The 21,374-nt window shown below is 36.7% G+C and overlaps 1 protein-coding gene across 7 annotated transcripts in view; it reads left to right on the forward strand.

Annotated features, from left to right (window-relative positions):
• The first annotated feature begins 5,425 nt into the window (after positions 1–5,425).
• LOC123539664 (zinc finger protein 652-A-like) overlaps positions 5,426–21,374 on the forward strand; it is a 48,736-nt gene continuing 32,787 nt past the window's right edge. For 4 of the 7 annotated variants that reach the window (XM_053527006.1, XM_053527000.1, XM_053527004.1 and 1 more), the window contains exons 1-4: positions 5,426–5,546; positions 14,764–14,868; positions 18,215–18,371; positions 19,106–19,717. In XM_053527006.1, coding sequence (XP_053382981.1) covers positions 14,773–14,868; positions 18,215–18,371; positions 19,106–19,717 — 865 coding nt within the window. In that variant the 5' untranslated portion in view covers positions 5,426–5,546; positions 14,764–14,772. The remainder of the gene's footprint in view (positions 5,547–14,763; positions 14,869–18,214; positions 18,372–19,105; positions 19,718–21,374) is intronic. The other 3 variants (XM_053527001.1, XM_053527005.1, XM_053527003.1) reach the window with 1 other exon arrangement.

Genomic DNA, 21,374 nt, shown 5'->3' on the forward strand with positions numbered 1-21,374 from the left:
CAAAATCTGGTAACAGATGTATGGGAATCAATTTCGTTGAAATCCAACCTTTAACCCTTGCAATATGTTACGTGGCGTATCCGAATGAATGAAATCTTTGAGCGCGTTATCAGTCCGGTATTCATTATTATCGTATTTATTTGAATTTTTGAAAGTCTCAGTTGAAAACAGGATTTGAAATTGAATAGATAAACTCTACAGTTCGTGCGTCTTTATCAGCCATTTATTCTGTTTTATTACTATCATAATCAACAACGTATGGAAGCTCAAATGTGCCATTCTACTAAATTTATGGTTTTGTTGTGTTTTAACGTTCTTTTTCAACAGTGTTTATGTATATTGCGGTCTCTTACCGAAATCGTTTTTAGAATACATGTATTTTTGAAATTAAAAACCGACAGAAATGATTTTATGTGTCTCTGTGTATGAAACAGTGAAATATTATGCATATAAATGGAATTATATTCTTATTGAAATTCTAGGTTTAAACCTGATCATAACCTTTTTACTATTTTGTAAAAAACATAACTTAGAATCGACTTTGAAACAAACAATCCAATAGTCACGATATGTGTTGAGTAGACGTTGAATTAATAGGGTAAGACGCGATATTGGTAATTTCTTCGACAATTTCGTGTTGAATATATATCAATGTGCAGATATAATCTCAAAACGGATGCGTAATTCAAGGCGAACTTTACGTCAGAACACATCTAGTGAGCTCTAGTTTACAGTGGGCTAGGCTGTTTCATAAAAATATTATAGAATATGGTTTAAATAACGAAAAAAAAAAGAAGAAAAAAACGGAAAAAACCCCGAGAGAATAACCTAGGTTTAGAATAAACCTGATTTTACATGCAAAATATCAATCGGCTATTTTAAATGAACCAGTCTTTCGAAAATGTAACAGTTTGGCCAAATTCAGCATTTTTGATTTATCATAAAAAATTAATATTAATAAATCGGAACTTACAACCGAAAATAGAGCTATTTAGTATGGTACTACAATGCTAATATAATTCGAGGATTCTATCTACCATTACTAAGATGTTTAAATTTTTCCTACCAAAAACAGCGAAAATTAAGTCAAAGTGCACAGAATGAAATATTCCAAATTTCACAGAAAACATTGTATTGATTGATTTTGACACAAAGTTTGTGATTGTAAACATTACCTTTTAATCCAGTCAGCTTTTGTCTCATTGACTCTTAATGGTTTCCATACATTTTTTTTCAACCAATCAAAAGCCGCGTTTCAATAAAAACACCTAACCGTTTACTTTGTGCCACTCTTATAAAATTTTAGTTTTGTTTTGTTGCAGTTTGTAAAAAAGCGGGAAAAAACATTAGAATTCACGTGACCGATGTGTTATACAATTAAAAAGATACAGCATCTATAAGTGAAATGTTTAAATACCTCCATATCCGATAAACCCCCATCGGCGTTATATACATTTAAGCGTGGTCAATATTCTTTCGTTTGTTTCGTTTCATTACATTTTGAAATATCAGAAGTTGCTCTTGTCTGGGTTTTAACAACGATGTGAACCGTGCCATGAGAAAACCAACATAGTGGGTTTGTGACCAGCATGGATCCAGACCAGCCTGCGCATCCGCATCCATCTGGTCAGGATCCATGCTGTTCGCTTTCAGATCCTATTGCAATTAGAGAAACTGTTGGCGAACAGCATGGATCCTGACCAGACTGCGCTGATGCGCAGGCAGGTCTGGATCCATGCTGGTCGCAAACCCACTATGTTGGTTTTCTCATGGCACGGCTCATGTATAGAGGTAATTGGTATATGTCAATGTCAGAAATGGAGCCGTATCTCCATAAAAATCGCACATGAAAGTCCCGGCAATGGGTATGCAAATGTCCAACAATGTTGATGATGTATGCCGAGTTTCGTTTTAGATGGATGGGAACTGTTGGAGGTGAGAACACAATATCTATTATCGTTTCCCAAGACAAAACCAAGTGTGGCGTACGAATGGGCGGAAGGACAGATCAAACACCATATATATCTGCCAGTTACTCGACACCAGGTGCATAATGATTTTCTTGAGTAACTCAAGCAACATATGGTATAATTTAGTCTGCGATAAAGGCATTTGAAAAGGGCCCTCGTGGAAAATGCAGCCTTTGGAAGAAGATTGGCAAACTAAGAAATCTCTGAACTCACGGGGCACGGGAAATTATACGTGTTATATACAAAAACAACAACAACAAAAAAAAAAAAAAAACAAACGCGGAATAGTAACGGAATTATTTATGGGCACGCGGTAGTGTATAGAAGTATATTTGTTGTGTTTACTACTTACTACTGAACAATGGCCACAAAAGGACTGGTCCATGGAATTCAACACTGTGAGTGTAACAGATTGGATCACTTCAGCCCTGACGGAAAATCGAACCAGTGATCTTTCACACCTAAGGAAGACACTCTGCCACGTCCCTGTAAAAGCTAGCTCAGTAGAAAAGAAGTATAAGTGCGCCCTTATACTCTACCCTACTACATACACTCACTCCATTTTAAGAATTCGTCCTCGAATTCCAGGAGTTTGAACCTCTGTGGGATGTTCCAGTTGAGATGTCTATACATATCTACTCGTGAGTTATTAACGTTGGGTACCAATGTAACAGACTAAAATACTTCAGCCCTGACCGGAAATACATCCCGGGGCCTTTCACGTCTAAGGCGGACACCCTATCACTTCGTTATAAAAGCTATCTCAACAGCAAGGAAGTATAAGTGCACCCTTATACTCTAGTACTTCATGGGGTGTTGCATTGAAAGAGCTAGGGAAAAGAACCCTTATATTTCTCCCGACATCCTAGATGGCACTGAAATAAAAAGTGCCGATATGCTGTTTACCGTCTGAAGATCTGAACGAGTAAATCCATATCAACCATGTGATGTTCAAAGCAAATATTTCTCAGAAAAATGTCAAGACAAACAAATTACAAGGTAATTAAACCGTAACCTATGTCAGCTCCAAATTAGATTAATTTTCAGCTGTTTGCCATCAAGGGGAAGTGTCTCTAACTAGCAAATTGGAAATGATATAGTTTGTAATAACTTTCACCACGCAAGCAGTGTTTCCCACGCCCACATGATAAATACCCTAAACTGGCAAATCCTAGAACAACGCCGTCACCAAACTGCTCTAATTGTATTTTACGAAATCAAATATAACCTAGTCTGTGTAAATCACCATCACCTTATCCCTACCAGGAATAAAAACTACCTCATCTCACATTCGCGTACATATACTACTCAAATCATTTTTCTACAAGAACAATTCGTCTGTGGAATACCCTCCCAAGCAATATACAGCCTTAGTCTATTTGCTGAGCGACTGAACCGCTTATTAAATGTATTTATTTTGTTTTTAACGATAGCACGATATAGTCTTTAAAAAGATATCTGACTTTAACAACTCTGCCGTTACTGGCGCCATACTATCCCCAAAACAGGTCAAATGTAATTGAAAGCCGGCCATGGATTTGTTGAAAAAAGTGTAGGAAACCTGTAACATTCAGTGAGACATCAGCTGATTGGTAAAAATGTGTTGCTTTGAATCATGAATATAAATACCTTTAAAATCTTCCAACTTGTAATGTTTTTATAGCTGCCTGGCTATATATTTGATTCTGGAATTAGCAATTTAGTGAAGTAAGTACTAGAGGAATTTCATTATTATATCCCATGCACCACTGGGCGTAGTTGTTTTTATGGAAAAAGAAAGATGTATCGGTTATGGCCATATAAAAATATTTTATAGTATTTTTGTGTCTGAAAGTCTAATTGACAGGGAAAATGTCACCTCATGGGTCAACGAATGTTTATAGGTGGTCCGACAGGCCTAACTATAGTAAAGGAAACAGCGTGGGAGCCATCTGGTTTAGTCGCGTAATGTCTGCCAGGTATTTGAACACTATTTTTTTACTTGGCATGGCAAGAGAGGTCTAAATTAAAACTGGTTTCTGTTTAAATTTCATTGTGGGTGTATTTTTCGACATTTTGGTAGAAAAATTACGTTTTGTGAAGTGAAAACTCAATTTTAGTAAGATTAGTACTTCCAGGTCACAGCAGTGTGATTTTGATGTGATTTCACAGTAATCAAATGTGACAAGAGAAATCTCTCTTATGCTGCGTTTACACTTAGCCACGAAATCCACGATGTCCACGATTTAAAGAAAAGCTCGGAGCTCCACGATTTATTGCACGAATTTTGTATTACTACGCTTTCCTACGCTTTCTTACGCTCTCAGTACGTTTTGTTACTACCTGCAGCGTTTTATTACGAAACCATCACGATTCTGGTCGAGATCTGCCACGATTTTCATCACGTTCTCTCAAGTTCTCTTACGATTACCACGATATGATATCACGCTTTGTCACGTTCTGTTTAGATCCCTCACGTTATCAAGTTTTGTTAAGCTCTCCTACGATTTATGGTCACGATTTGATCAAGATTTTCACGTTTTGAGCACGATTGGAGTATAAATAGGAGGCATGGGTCATCCTCTCATTCTCTCTGCAGAGATTTTAAAGAGGAACGAGCTAAGCATCAAATAGCTGATGAACAAAATGTTGAATTTACATTTTTCGTGTATGCCTATAATAGTTACTCGTCGGCAGCAGCAACAAGGGACGGAATATGGCAGGATATAAAAGAGAGAAATGAGAAGAAGAAATAGAAAGCCTAAGACCTGGTGGGTGAGACCATGGTTAAATGGAAACCGAAGGCACCAACTGGGACAATACTCTCAACTTTTCACAGAACTCAGGCGTGAAGATGTCGGCTCCAACGTCAACTATGTACGGATGCCTGCAGATCTAGTGGAACTTAGAATCGTGTTTCCAAGTTCACCAAGATCCCCATACGATGAAGCATCAAGGTCTGATGCGCTACGTTAAGGTCTTTTAAGCTGCATTACGCTCTACAACGATTTCCACGTTCTATCACGCTCTCTCAAGATTTAAGATAAATCGGGATAATCGTGGCAAAATTTTTGACTGTCAAAAATTTTGTCACGATCCTTACGATCATCACGATTCCATCAAGTTCCCTCAAGATCACCACGATTCGACCCCACGAGCCCCCACGCTCACTACGCTTCTCTCAAATCGTGGACATCGTGGCTAAGTGTAAACGCAGCATTAGAAGATACATGACCCCTCCTTTTCTCTTCATTATATGTCAATTTTATCATAACTTTTTAAAATGAAGTACTGTAAGGATTTGTTCTCTAAAATGGGGCTAGCTATGTTTGGTAGCTCTTTAAAAAATGTCAGTTTTATTTAGAATATATAGGGAATACTATTTATGCTATTGTGACCTACAGAGTCATTTCCTATGGAAAAATCAATAGCAGAGTTTGACCTACACTGTATAATCCGGTACGAGATGGTACGGATGAGCACAGAATTTACTTTAGTGCAGAATTACCTCCCTTAGAAAAAAGAACAAGTGCTGCAATAATTTTTCAAAATTAAATATTAGATCTTCTACAATGTTGAAAATCATTTGATAATATTGTAAGTAAATGGTATAATTATAGACAATTTGCATATATAACAACGATGATTAAAATCGCCACGTTTTTTTGTTGGACCTTTTTATCTTGGATAATAAAAATTTGCTCCAGTTTTTATGACCATATCGACATTATACTGATTATAGGATAAATCCCGTGTTCCGTTATTTCCGTAAATTTGGTCAGGGGGGCAGGCGAGATCAGTCTGACTAAAGTACATATCCTTTTACGCTACGCGTAGGATCTGCACACGAGCTATTGATAGCCTCCTTCTGACGACCCTTCCGCTAGCAAATCAAAAGCTAACATACAACATTCTGCAAGCTTAAAAAAGCCTTGGTTTTTGATATCTACAATTCTTATGTCGTAAGATGTCAGATAGCCGGTAAGCTCAGTGGGTAGGGCACTTGCTCTGTTAGCAAAGGGCCCCAGGTTCGAACCTTGGACTGACTGCAAATTTTTCTTACTCTTTGACATTCGAACAAGTCGTCTGATTGGTTCAAATAACAATTGATTTGCCAAAATAAAAATAGCAATACTGGAAATCCAAATGATACAGAAGACTAATGTGAATGGGTCGTTTTCAGATCTTCGTTCAGAAGATCAAGTACTTGTAGTCAGATTGCAGGCGAGATTAACCGATAGGCAGTGGCTAGGGTTACGGTACCCTAATCCTAGCCTTCAATTCTAGACAACCCTATGAGAACAGGCTAGGATTATGGAAGTATTTAAGAGGAGTTAAATATATATGTTAGGACATACATAAATGATGTTATAACTTTCACTTAAAATAGCGAATTTTCATGTCTGCCATAGTTCGTGTTATTGATTCGCCATATTGGGTTTAGTAAAATATAGGTTGACAATTATTTATGCGCTGTTGACGTTGATGATGAAAGATTATGAATGATAAAAGTTCAAATCTTCTTAATGAAAATAGTAATGTTTCAATGTTTACAGAATTGTCCAACTAAATCCGGGCCACATCACAGGGAGGTGTTCAGTTCATGGCTCATTATGTCTCCCCCAGGAGACATATTGTTTTTGCCCTGTCCGTCCGTCCGTACGTCACACTTCATTTCCGAGCAATAACTGGAGAACCATTTGACCTAGAACCTTCAAACTTCATAGGGTTGTAGGGCTGCTGGAGTAGACGACCCGTATTGTTTTTGGGGTCACTCCGTCAAAGGTCAAGGTCACAGGGGCCTGAACATTGAAAACCATTTCCGATCAATAACTAGAGAACCACTTGACCCAGAATGTTGAAACTTCATAGGATGATTGGTCATGAAGAGTAAATGACCCCTATTGATTTTGGGGTCACTCCGTCAAAGGTCAAGGTCACAGGGGCCTAAACATTGAAAACCATTTCCGATCAATAACTAGAGAACCACTTGACCCAGAATGTTGAAACTTCATAGGATGATTGGTCATGAAGAGTAGATGACCCCTATTGATTTTGGGGTCACTCCATCAAAGGTCAAGGTCACAGGGGCCTGAACATGGAAAACCATTTCCGATCAATAACTAGAGAACCACTTGACCCAGAATGTTGAAACTTCATAGGATGATTGTACATGCAGAGTAGATGACCCCTATCGATTCTGGGGTCACTCCGTTAAAGGTCAAGGTCATAGGGGCCTGAACATTGAAAATCATTTCCGGTCAGTAACTTGAGAACCACTTGACCCAGAATGTTGAAACTTAATAGGATGATTGGTCATGCAGAGTAGATGACCCCTAAATATTTTGGGGTCACTCTGTGAAAGGTCAAGGTCACAGGGGCCTGAACATTGAAAACCATTTCCGGTCAGTAACTTGAGAACCACTTGACCCAGAATGATGAAACTTCATAGGATGATTGGTCATGCAGAGTAGATGACCCCTAACGATTTTTGGGTCACTCTGTTAAAGGTCAAGGCCACAGGGGCCTGAACATGGAAAACCATTTCCAATCAATAACTTGAGAACCTCTCGACCCAGAATATTGAAACTTAATAGGATGATTGTTCATGCAGAGTAAATGACCCCTATTGTTTTTGGGATCACTCCGTTAAAGGTCAAGGACACAGAGGCCTGAACATTGATAACCAGTTCCGATCAGTAACTTGAGAACCACTTGACCCAGAATGTTGAAACTTCATAGGATGATTGAACATGCAGAGTAGATGACCCCTATTGATTTTGGGGTCAGTCTATTAAAGGTCAAGGTCACAATGGCCTGTTCATGTAAAATTATTTTTTGGAAATAACTTGAGAACCACTTGACCTACAATGTTGAAACTTTATAGGATGATTGGACATGCAGAGTAGATGACCCCTATTTATTTTGAGGTCACTTGATCAAAGGTCAAGGTCACAGGAGCCTGAACAGTGACTTGAGAACCACTAGGCCAAGAGTGTTGAAATTTAGCGGGATGACTGGACATGCCAAGTAGATGATCCCTATTGCAGCCAACCATCAGTGTCTCTTTGACTTTCGCTTCTGACCCCTATTGACTTCTTGCCTATAGGACTTTGCATTGGGGGAGACATGCCCTTTTTTACAAAAGCATTTTCTAGTTTCTTTTTCTTTTCAATTTCCATAAAAAATAATATATTAATAAATATTGCCATTTTGTTTTTTGTTTAGAGTACGTTATTATTTCATAGTCATGATTTTTGCATTTTTTCTTTCATTTTTAGCTCATCTGATTTTTTGAAAAAAAATGATGAGTTATTGTCATCACTTTCAAGAGCGGTTGTCGGCGTCGGCGTCGGCGTCTGCGTCGGCGTTGCCTGGTTCAGTTTTATGTTTAGGTCAGCTTTTCTCCTAAACTATCAAAGCTATTGCTTTGAAACTTGGAATACTTGTTCACCATCATAAGCTGACCCTGTATAGCAAGAAACATAACTCCATCTTGCTTTTTGCAAGATTTATGGCCCCTTTTGTACTTAGAAAATATCAGATTTCTTGGTTAAGTTTTATGTTTAGGTCAACTTTTCTCCTAAACTATCAAAGCTATTGCTTTGAAACTTGGAATACTTGTTCACCATCATAAGCAGACCCTGTACGTCAAGAATCATAACTCCATCTTGCTTTTTGCAAGATTTATTGCCCCTTTTGGACTTAGAAAATCAGTTTTCTTGGTTAAGTTTTATGTTTAGGTCAGCTTTTATCCTTAACTATCAAAGCTATTGCTTTAAAACTTGCAACACTTGTTTACCATCATAAGTTGACCCTGTATAGCAAGAAACATAACTCCGTCCTGCTTTTTGCAAGATTTATGGCCCCTTTTTGACTTAGAAAATATCAGATTTCTTGGTTAAGTTTTATGTTTAGGTCAACTTTTTCTCTTAAACTATCAAAGCTATTGCTTTGAAACTTGCAACACTTGTTCACCATCATAAGCTGACCCTGTACAGCAAGCAACATAACTCCATCCTGCTTTTTGCAATAATTATTGCCCCTTTTGGACTTAGAAAATCATTTTCTTGGTTGAGTATTATGTTTAAGTCAACTTTTCTCATAAACTATTAAAGCTATTGCTTTAAAACTTGCAACAGTTTTTCACCATCATAAGTGGACACTGTACATCAAGAAACATAACTCTATCCTGCTTTTTGCAAGAATGATGGCCCTTTTTAGACTTAGAAAATCATGGGTAGGACAATATTTCTATTACACAAAAAAAATCAGATGAGCGTCAGCACCCGCAAGGCGGTGCTCTTGTTAATTGTTCTTCTCTATTTTTTTTCTTTTCTCTTTCTTCTTTTACTAACCCAAAATGGCGGATTGATAACAAGAAATAATACTACAGGCATGAAAAGTCGCTATTTTAAGTGAAATAAGTAAGTTTTAAACAATTATTAATGCATGTTCTAACTTATATTTGATGCCTCTTAAATACTTCCGTAATCCTAGCCTATCCCCATAGGGTTGTCTAGAAATACGGAACTTCTGTAATCCTAGAATCGGAGGCTTGGATGACGGTACCTAGCCTAACCAATATACGGACCGTGTACAATATCAGCGATTATTTTTGCCAGAAGATAAGATTTTAGGAAAGTTGTTACATTCTCACAATAAAAATAGTATTTTATGGCCTCGGCAAAAAAAAAATTGCAAAAATAATTTTCTGTATCGAGCAATGGAAGCGGCAGTGTAGAGTAAAAGACAAAATTTCAAAAATAAATTAAACCTAGAGAATATTTTTGCTAAATCTTAATGACAACAGTTTTATGATAATCTGCAATACTTTCTAGCTCACCTGTCACAAAGTGACAAGGTGAGCTTTTGTGATCGCGCGGTGTCCGTCATCCGTGCATGCGTCCGTCCGTAAACTTTTCCTTGTGACTTCTCTAGAGGTCACATTTTTCATGGGATCTTTATGAAAATGGGTCAGAATGATCATCTTGGTAAATACTAGGTCAAGTTTGAAAGTGGGTCACGTGCTGTCAAAAACTAGGTCAGTAGGTCTAAAAATAGAAAAACCTTGTGACCTCTCTAGAGGCCATAATTTTCAATGGATCTTCATGAAAATTGGTCAGGATGTTCACCTTGATGATATCTAGGTCAAGTTCGAAACTGGGTCACGTGCAGTCAAAAACTAGGTCAGTAGGTCTAAAAATAGAAAAACCATGTGACCTCTCTAGAGGCCATATATTTCACAGAATCTTCATGAAAATTGGTCAGAATGTTAACCTGTTGATATCTAGGTCAAGTTCGAAACTGGGTCATGTGCCTTCACAAACTAGGTCAGGAGGTCTAAAAATAGAAAAACGTTGTGACCTCTCAAGAGGCCATATATTTCACAAGATCTTCATGAAAATTGGTCAGAATGTTCACCTTGATGATATATAGGTCAAATTCGAAACTGGGTCACGTGCGGTCAAAAACTAGGTCAGTAGGTCTAAAAATAGAAAAACCTTGTGACCTTTCTAGAGGCCATATATTTCACAAGATCGTCATGAAAATTGGTTATAACGTTCACCTTGATGATATCTAGGTCAAGTTCGAAACTGGGTCACGTGCCATCAAAAACTAGGTCAGTAGGTCAAATAATAGAAAAACCTTGTGACCTCTCTAAAGGCCATATTTTTCATGGGATCTGTATGAAAGTTAGTCTGAATGTTCATCTTGTTGATATCTAGGTCAAGTTCGAAACTGGGTCACATGCAGTCAAAAAGTAGGTCAGTAGGTCAAATAATAGAAAAACCTTGTGACCTCTCCAAAGGCCTTATTTTTCATGAATGAAAGTTGGTCTGAATGTTCATCTTGATGATATCTAGGTCAAGTTCGAAACAGGGTCATGTGTGGTCAAAAACAAGGTCAGGTCTAAAAATAGAAAAAACTTGTGACCTCTCTAGACGCCATACTTGTGAATGGATCTCCATAAAAATTGGTCAGAATGTTCATCTTGATGATATCTAGGTCAAGTTCGAAAGTGGGTCACGTGCCGTTAAAAAGTAGGTCAGTAGGTCAAATAATGAAAAAACGTGACCTCTCTAGAGGCCATATTTTTCATGGGATCAGTATGAAAGTTGGTCTGAATGTTTATCTTGATGATATCTAGGTCAAGTTTGAAACTGGGTCAACTGCGATCAAAAACTAGGTCAGTAGGTCTTGAAATAGAAAAACCTTGTGACCTCTCTAGAGGCCATACCCTTGAATGGATCTCCATGAAAATTGGTCAGAATGTTCACCTTGATGATATCTAGATCAGGTTTGAAACTGGATCACGTGCCTTAAAAAACTAGGTCAATAGGTCAAATAATAGAAAAACCTTGTGACCTCTCTAGAGACCATATTTTTCAATGGATCTTCATGAAAATTGGTCAGAATTTTTATCTTGATAATATCTAGGTAAAGTTCAAAACTGGGTCACATGAGCTCAAAAACTAGGTCACTATGTCAAATAATAGAAAAAACGACGTCATACTCAAAACTGGATCATGTGGGAAGAGGTGAGCGATTCAGGACCATCATGGTCCTCTTGTTGATAAGTTTTTAGCTCACCTGTCACATAGTGACAAGGTGAGCTTTTGTGATCACCCTTCGTCCGTCGTCCGTTCGTCCGTCCGTCAACAATTTCTTGTCTGCACGATAGTGGTTTCATTTATGATTTTATTTTAACCAAACTTGCACACAACTTGTATCACCATAAGATCATGGTTCCTTTCTTGAACTGGCCAGATCCCATTATGGGTTCTAGAGTTATGGCCCCTGAAAGGGCCAAAATTAGCTATTTTGACCTTGTCTGCACAATAGCAGCTTTATGATTTAATTTTTACCAAACTGGCACACAACTTGTATCACCATAAGATCTTGGTTCCTTTCTTGAACTGGCCAGATTCCTTAATGGGTTCCAGAGTTATGGCCCCTGAAAGGGCCAGAATTAGCTATTTTGACCTTGTCTGCACAATAGCAGCTTCATTTATGATTTGAATTTAATCAAACTTGCACAAAACTTGTGTCACCATAAGATCTCGGTTCCTTTCTTGAACCGGCCAGATCCCATAATGGGTCCCAGAGTTATGGCCCCTGAAAGGGCCAAAATTAGCTATTTTGACCATGTCTGCACAATAGCAGCTTCATTTATGATTTGATTTTAACCAAACTTGCACACAATTTGTATCACCACAATATCTTGCTTCCTTTCTTAACTGGCCAGATTCAATCATGAGTTCCAGAGTTATGGCCCCTTAAAGGTCCAAAATTGGCTATTTTGGCTTTTGCAGCCATATAGAGACTTCATTTATGGTTTTATTTGATACATTACAGTGTTCGAAATTCGCGGTAGTCCGATAGCCTGTGGCTACCAAATTTCAGCTCGGGCTACTGATTTTCCGTAGAAACAAGCCCGACCAGGCTACCGAATTTTCCTAATTTGTTTTAAAAAAAAGTCATGCAAATTAAACAAGTATGGCATTGTGATTTCTTATGATCTCCATTAATTAACACTAAGAAGGCATCATGCATCGTCCAGACTGAGGAACGCTTACTGAATTATTGTTGGGTTTTTTCCACTATCACGTGTTGACAAATCAAACGCAAAGTGTCAGAGACGTAACGGCAGTGCTAATTGGCTGAATACAATCACCTCTAGTGTAACGGATAATTTGATTAGCTTTCACACTTCTCACGAAAATCTCACAAGTACCTGCAGTAGGCGGAGCTTAAATTATGCTATCAGCATGTGTGTATTCAGCACTCATTTTTACATCTTGCAAATTGTCAACAGTCCGAGTAGCAATAATTGGCGAGTGCTGATCCTAAAAAATCTGGCATTACAGTTTAGATTTTGTTTGGCAAGGAGTGTCATGTCCGATGCTTTTGGACTGATCTGGACTGGAGTATTTAGAGTTAAAATTTTTCGAAAACATGGCAAACATGTACTGTATGTCTTTTTATTCCTTCAAACATGCATAGAGTTGTCTGTAAAACAAACTTCTATATGGTGCAAAAATTAAATATTTTAAGGTGTTAAAGTTTGGGCTAGTGAAATTGGTGCTGGGCTTGGAAAATTTCCTATCTGGTAGCCCGAACGGGCTAGTGGATTCAAATCTGAATTTCGTACACTGATACAAACTTCCAAATTATCCTCAACAACAATAAATCTTGGATTCCATGACAAATCAGATCCAATCGTAGGTACCAGAGTTATTTTATATCTGATTACCTCCCCTGATTGGAATCAAAATGGATTTATATCAGTAAGTACTTACAAGACTTATTTGAAATTTCATTATTGTTATTAGTTGGACTGAGACAATCAGGGTAGATAACTATGGACTGATTTTATGTCAAATTACCTCCCTTTATTTCAAATTAAAATTGTTATATCTCCATAACTACTGAAGATACTGATCTGAAATTTCATTTATGTCAACAGATTTATTTGGCAGATCCTTCTTTTGTCCACTTACAATATTTTTTTTGAATTACTTCCCTTTTACGTTACTATAAATAGCTTATTTTTAGTAACTTTTTTATTATTGGCCGTAGGGAAAACACGAGACCAGTTTTTTGTGGTACAACATGGATGGTACCTCCAATTTTTAGGTGTATTTTAACATATCTATACCTTGTAAGATTTTTTTCTTCTTTTTGGTTAAATTTCTTCCCTTTGTTGTTCCTGTCCTTTGGGCTTAGATATTTTTTCTGAGGACCTTCTTGTCCTCAAGTGCAATGATAACAGGTGAGCGATATAGGGCCATCATGGCCCTCTTGTTATTCATATTGTTTGTTTAAACCTTGAAAAAAGGATAATATTAAACACTACCGCTATACAGCGTAATGGCCGATACCCCCCTCACCGTAAAACCGGGAACGAGTGTTTATTGGTGAGTAATGCCGGAAAACAGGATTTATCCTATAGTGACAATATCGAGAATGTCAGGAACCTGAAATTCTAACTATAAGCTAACACAAGTCTAAATAAAAAAAGACCTCCCTCTATATAAAAACACCACAAATGCAATGAATTCACACCCCACCCACCACATGAAAACAAAAAAATTATAAAAAACGGGCTGAGGTTTATAATCCGCACGAAGGTGTGCCGATAATTTTCCTTGTCCGCACAACGTCGTGCAGATTATTTTTGTTATTTGCACAATGGTCATGCCGATTATTTTCATTATTCACATGATGTTAGTGTCTGGAAAGTATTGTCGATTATTTTTGTTATTGAAACTGCTAAAAATACTGTATACATATATATGTAGCATTTCAATCTTCTGAAGTTTTCCCTGCTTATCAGATCTCCATAAAGTACAGATTATTTGACAATTGTAGCATGCACCTACCCGCATTATGTTGAATCACTTTTGCACGATTTATTGAATTAAAAACATAATAAGAAAAAGTAATATCATGGCATTAAGGTATGATAATTAACTATTATTAAAGGGACTGACCTCCAGATTTGGCTAAAAATAATCTTTCCTTCAAACTGAAGTTTGTTCATGTTATGAACATTAGAATATGAGTTTCCATTTCTAAAATATTTTAAAAATTTAAAATCAAGAAAAAAAGATGACTACGTCGGGAATCGAACGCTGGACCGCCACGGCAATACAGGCATTTTCCCGTCATCGTAACCAACAGCGCTGTACTGTAGCTGAATTAGTGAATTAGTTTACCTGGAGTAAAGAATTGCAAACACTTTTTGATTTTCAACGTAAATAGTAGGAAAAACAGGAAGGGACCTAATGTCTGTTGTAAATTTTGGTAGGCATGTACAATGGAGAGGACTTCAGTAAATCTAGAGACGTTGAAGGATGTACCAGGATATAGGGTTATCTTGAAAACTGTACTGCAAAGCCAGATTCAGCAGCTGGTGAGTTGTTATATAAAATAAAAAAGTTTTTGTGGATTTCATTTATGTATACATGAGATAACATGTATATGAGCTTGTTAATTAAAGTGTTTGAAGGCCTGTATGCCTACTTTAAAGGTGGTCGGTCATGTTTAAGCAACATGGTATGACAGTTTTCAGTTTTCGAATATTTAACAGGCAAGAAGACCTAATACATAGAGTTAGATCCCTTCTGGAAAATATGTTTTCAGTGTTTTTTTTTCAGTTTTAGGGGAATGATGACAGGACCCATTACTGGGAGAGGAAATTCATGTTCTAACAACAAAGATAGGGGAAAAAATTGCTTCATAACTAATACAGTGTTTTTATATGCCTTTGAAATGGGAGGTATTGAAGGGATACTTGTGGTGGGGGGGGGGGGGGGGGGGCTTCCGCTGAAGTTGTGTGCTCTCTAACTTGAGTAGTTCTTATTAAATATTAACCAGACTTGGTCAAAATGTTTATGGGTATAATGTCTCAACATTATTCCAGTGGAGCTGGAGTTACAGTCCTTCTATTACTCAAAATTGCAAAAATTGTAAGTGTCCGCTCTTACTTGAGCAGTTCATATCCATGGTTCACTTAACATGGTCACAGTGTTTATGGACATAATATCTCAGTAATTTTCAATAACAAGTTGGATCTTTCAAGTTTTTGGGGAGTCTTATTTTAACCATAATTATGGAAGTATTATTTTAAAAGCAGAGTATTTCTTTTATTTTCAGAACCGGGTTTTTTCTTCTAAAATATGTGCTGTTTAGAGCCTGGATTCTTCCACTAGAAAATTTCTTTCAAATTGTTCATTTTTCCCCCCCAAATTGACTTCACATCAAGTTTTTTCATTCCTCTTTCCTCGATTAAAAATGCTATATTTCACATAATTCATTGTGTTTACACTGTTTAGGCACTTTAATTTTCAGTTTAATAATCATGCCTTTCTGTGTTGTGCCATCAAATGTCAAGGACCACAATGGAAATAAGGGAGAATCACTTTTCCCTTTTTAGCTCATCTGATTTTTTGAAAAAAAATGATGAGTTATTGTCATCACTTGAGCGGTTGTCGGCGTCTGCGTCGGCGTTGCCTGGTTAAGTTTTATGTTTAGGTCAGCTTTTCTCCTAAACTATCAAAGCTATTGCTTTGAAACTTGGAATTCTTGTTCACCATCATAAGCTGACCCTGTATAGCAAGAAAATAACTCCATCTTGCTTTTTGCAAGATTTATGGCCCCTTTTGTACTTAGAAAATATCAGATTTCTTGGTTAAGTTTTATGTTTAGGTCAACTTTTCTCCTAAACTAATAAAGCTATTGCTTTGAAACTTGGAATACTTGTTCACCATCATAAGCAGACCCTGTACATCAAGAAACATAACTCCATCTTGCTTTTTGCAAGATTTATTGCCCCTTTTGGACTTAGAAAATCAGTTTTCTTGGTTAAGTTTTATGTTTAGGTCAGCTTTTATCCTTAACTATTAAAGCTATTGCTTTAAAACTTGCAACACTTGTTCACCATCGTAAGTTGACCCTGTACAGCAAGAAACATAACTCCATCCTGCTTTTTGCAAGATTTATGGCCCCTTTTGGACTTAGAAAATGTCAGATTTCTTGGTTAAGTTTTATGTTTAGGCCAACTATTTCTCTTAAACTATCAAAGCTGTTGCTTTGAAACTTGTTGACCATCATAAGCTGACCCTGTACAGCAAGCAACATAACTCCATCCTGCTTTTTGCAATAATTATTGCCCCTTTTGGACTTGGAAAATCATTTTCTTGGTTGAGTATTATGTTTAAGTCAACTTTTCTCATAAACTATCAAAGCTATTGCTTTAAAACTTGCAACAGTTTTTCACCATCATAAGTGGACACTGAACATCAAGAAACAAAACTCTATCCTGCTTTTTGCAAGAATGATGGCCCTTTTTAGACTTAGAAAATCATGGGTAGGACAATATTTCTATTACACAAAAAAAAATCAGATGAGCGTCAGCACCCGCAAGGCGGTGCTCTTGTTAGCTTGACTTTTCGAAGAAAATGTAGAGCTATTGCACTTGCCCCAGTGTCGGCGTCGCCATTGGTTAAGGTTTTTGATGAAGTCAAATATCTCTGTTTCTATCAGAGCTATTGACTTGTAACTTAAAATAGTTATTTACTATCACAGTCTACACCAGGAGAAACAATCCACATAACTCTGTTTGAATTTTGACAGATTTATGCCCCTTTTTAACTTAGAATTTTTTGGTTACAGTTTTTGATAAAGTCAAATAACCGTATTACTATCAAGCTTGAAGGATTTTGACTTGAAACTTGAAATAGTTATTTACTATCACAGTCTACACCAGCAGAAACAATCCCCATAACTCTGATTTGAATTCTGACAGATTTATGTCCCTTTTTAACTTTTTTAGTTAAAGTGTTTGATAAAGTCAAATATCTCTGTTACTATCAAAGTTTTTGACTTGAAACTTAAAATAGTTATTTACGATCAAAGTCTAATTAGGAGAAACAATCCCCATTTATAACTCTGATTTGAATTTTGACGGAGTTATGCCCCGTTTTAACTTAGAATTTTTTGGTTAAAGTTTTATATAACATCCATTGTCTCTGTTACTATCAAAGCTTTTGACTTGAAACTTAAAATAGTTATTTACTATCAAAGGCTACACCATAAGAAACAATCCCCATAACTCTGATTAGAATTTTGACAGATGTATGCCCCTTTTACTGGCAAAGCTCTAATTCAGAGTCAAGCACTGAGAAAAGTCGAGTGTGCTGTCTTAAGGAGTAAGGACAGCTCTTGTTTTTGTTCTCCTTGGTATTGATGTGCATAGTTCAAAACTTGTGTATACATCTAATAATCTGTATATATGTATGAATTTTGTTTGTTTTAACCATGTATGTACATCTGTGAAATACTGAAATAAATCTATCTATATCTATCTATATCCTAACTGTATTTACACATACTTTGTGTACTGAGGAAATCTTTTTCATGTATGGGCTCGGTTGAGAGTTTTGTGTCTTTGAATGATTAAAAACTGCCGTATTCTACTGTTTACAGTCTTTAGTACCAGGTTCTTTGTTTCTTATCAAAGATATATAGATTAATTAAAATTTACAAGCACCTGTCCTGTACCTCTTTGGCTAATACAAAAATTTTCTGTTTCTTGCAGATGTTGTATACCTGGTCAAAAATGAAATTTAGATTTTTTTTTAGGTCTGTTGGTTACAGACTGTAGAGATCTGTAACTGAAATGAAAAAAAAATAAAACTGACCCAGAACTGAAAATTTACTTGATCTATATGACTGTATGTGTTTTGTTTTTGCACTAGGTTGAACAGCTATCTAAGCACACAGAGGAAGAAGCTGTGTTTCTGACAGCAAGTTTGGGAGATGGTACCATATCTCACATTGGTTCCGGAGTGGGCAAGGAATTTCTGCAAGAAAATGATGAAGTTAAATCAAAATTTCTAGCCTTCTGTCTAAAAAGTAATTTGTTGATTCTTGTTTTTACCAATTTCATGCAATAAGCTTCTTCTCATTCTTTAAACATTATCCTGAGTCATACTTGTAGGAAAGTTTTAATTTCAGTCCTTGAACATAACAGTAGGGAAGGTTTGATTACACACATTTTTATTCTAGAATGGAAGTTTTGTTACACACATTTTATTCTCAGAGATAACAGTAGGGAAGTTTTGTATACATACTTTTTACCCTGAGGCAGGACAGTTGGAAGGTTTATTTACACACATTCCTTGACATAACAATAGGGAAGTTTTGTTTACACACATTTAATCCCGGTACATAACAATATGGAAGTTTTGATTATGCACATTTTGTTCTCAGATATACAGTAGAGAAGTTTTGATTACAATCATTATTCTCTGACATTAAAGTAAGGAGATTTAGATTACACACATTTAATTCCTGGAGATACGGCAACTGTAGGGAAGTTTTTACTACACTCATTTTTATTCACGAACATGACAGTGGGTAGGTTTTGAATACCAGGTACAAGACTTCATTTTCAGACACTTCAGTTGAGAAATTTTGATTACACAGATTTTGGTACATTGCAGTAGGGAAGTTTGGTTTACACTTATAAATGTCATTATGGCATTGTAACAATTTTATAAGGTTAAACCAGAGCTCTTGAGTTCAAAAATTAAAGATATTGAAACAGTCTACGAATGGTATTTAAAAAATGATTGTGTTTCTTATAGGGCATCATGAAATTTCAACCAACAAGCAGTCAAAGCTGCCAAAGTCTCAAGATCAAGGTCCAGTGCCTTTAAAAATTACAGGAAGTTCTATAGGTTCAAGCCACAGACATTCTCCGTACTCCACTAGTTTCTCAAAACGACGAAACAGCCAGAGACAGCCTCCGAAGACACCATCAGACCAGTCCCATAATGATTTAAATGAAACTGTAATTAAAGAAAATGATAGAAAAATTCTGGAGTCTGTGAGCATTGAACTAGCACAGGATTATGAAAATGAGAATGTGGATGAATATGATGTCACAGACAATGAAGGGCTTTCTGACGACTTGGAAGAATCTGATCAGAAATCAAATAAAATCATCATAAAAAATGTAACAGGTCATTATGAACCCAACACACATGCAGACACCATGGGTAACAATAATTTGGATGCATTTATTCCTACCTCAAATGTGAAAGATGAACATGTTCATACATCAGAATCTAGTGCACAAATAAACGCAGGTAGTGGATTGCAGTTTGGAGTCTGTAAAGATATAAGCTCAGGTGTAGGCCCAGCAGGTCCAAGTGCCAGCGCAGCCACTGGTGTATACACAGATTTGCAAGGTAATGGTAAGTATATAGAATCTGTATTCCTATGGCATCAGGGTTTCTTTACCTTTTCCAGTTATATGAATGGTTTTCAGTCAATAACGGGATAATGCTTTGATTTTACAGTCACCACATTTCACAGGATTGTATATGATCAGTAGATGACCTCTATTGGTTTGGAAATCACTGTTTTAAAAATCAAAGTGATTGAGAAGCTTTCTGATCATTAAGTGGAGAACTCCTGTGCATAAATCTATTCAAACTTCTAGCTATTTTGCTTTATGGATCATAAGGTCACGGTAACTGCAGCCTTTGGGTTAAAGTTTTTTCCTGACAATAATTTGAAGATGCTTTGACCACAAGCAGATAATCTTCCTAAATTAACATCTTGAGGTTAGTACATATAATTTTGTAGATGACAGTTGACTACTCCTCCATTTGGTCATTAACCCTTATCATGCTAAATTTCTAAAATGATCTTGTCCAGCTTCCAATTTTGACAGTACCATTAACTGTTAGAAGGGGTGTTTACCAAAAAGATACTGACTGAATAGCGAACAGTGCAAGACTGATCATGATCTACAGTACTACACTGGTCACAAAGGCAAAACCAATTTTGTCCAGCATGGTAAGGGTTTTAAGCTAAAGTTTTTTTTTACCAAAACTGTCATGGGGGACATGTATGTTTTTACAGACAGTTCTTGTTTGTTGAATTCTCTGAAAATCAATAAAATCAATATAGTTTAGATGTTGAGAAGTAACTTGTATCCCTGTACCACTTCATTTTGTTTTGGTATTGTCGCTTCAGTCAGACAGATTTCAACAGTTTTTAGCTCACCTGTCACGTAGTGACAGGGTGAGCTTTTGTGATCGCCCTTCGTCCGTCGTACGTCGTCTGTCGTCCGTCAACAGTTTTCTTGTGAACACGATAGAGACCACATTTTGTATTTGATTTTAATCAAACTTGCAAACAACTTGTATTGGCATAATATCTCGGTTCCTTTTGAAAACTGGCCAAATCCCATCATGGGTTTCAGAGTTATGGACCCTTAAAGGGCCAAACTTTGCCATTTTTGGCTTGTGAACATGATAGAGACCACATTTTGCAGTCAACTTAAATAAAACTTGCACACAACTTGTATTGGCGTAATATCTTGGTTCCTTTCGAAAACTGGCCAAATCCTGTCATGGGTTTCAGAGTTATGGTCCCTTAAAGGACCAAAATTTGCTGTTTTTTGCTTGTGAACACAATAGAGACAACATTTTGCAATCAACTTTTTTTGGTCCAATCTAATTGAAACTTGGTCAGAATGTTACCCTTAATAAAATCTTGGACGAGTTTGATATTGGGTTATCTGGGGTCAAAAACTAGGTCGCCAGATCAAATCAAAGGAAAAGCTTGTCAACACTCTAGAGGTCACAATTTTGGCCCAATTTTGATTAAACTTGGTCAGAATGTTACCCTTAATAAAATCTTGGACGAGTTTGATATTGGGTTATCTGGGATCAAAAACTAGGTCACCAGGTCAAATCTAAGGAAAAGCTTGTTAACACTGTAGAGGCCACATTTGTGAATGTATCTTTATGAAACTTGGTCAGAATCTTAATCTTGATGATCTATAGGTCAGGTTCAAATCTGGGTCAGGTGGGGCCAAAAACTAGGTCACTAGGTCAAATC

Source organism: Mercenaria mercenaria, chromosome 16 (genome assembly GCF_021730395.1).
Source record: "Mercenaria mercenaria strain notata chromosome 16, MADL_Memer_1, whole genome shotgun sequence".
Classification (NCBI taxonomy): Eukaryota; Metazoa; Mollusca; class Bivalvia; order Venerida; family Veneridae; genus Mercenaria; species Mercenaria mercenaria.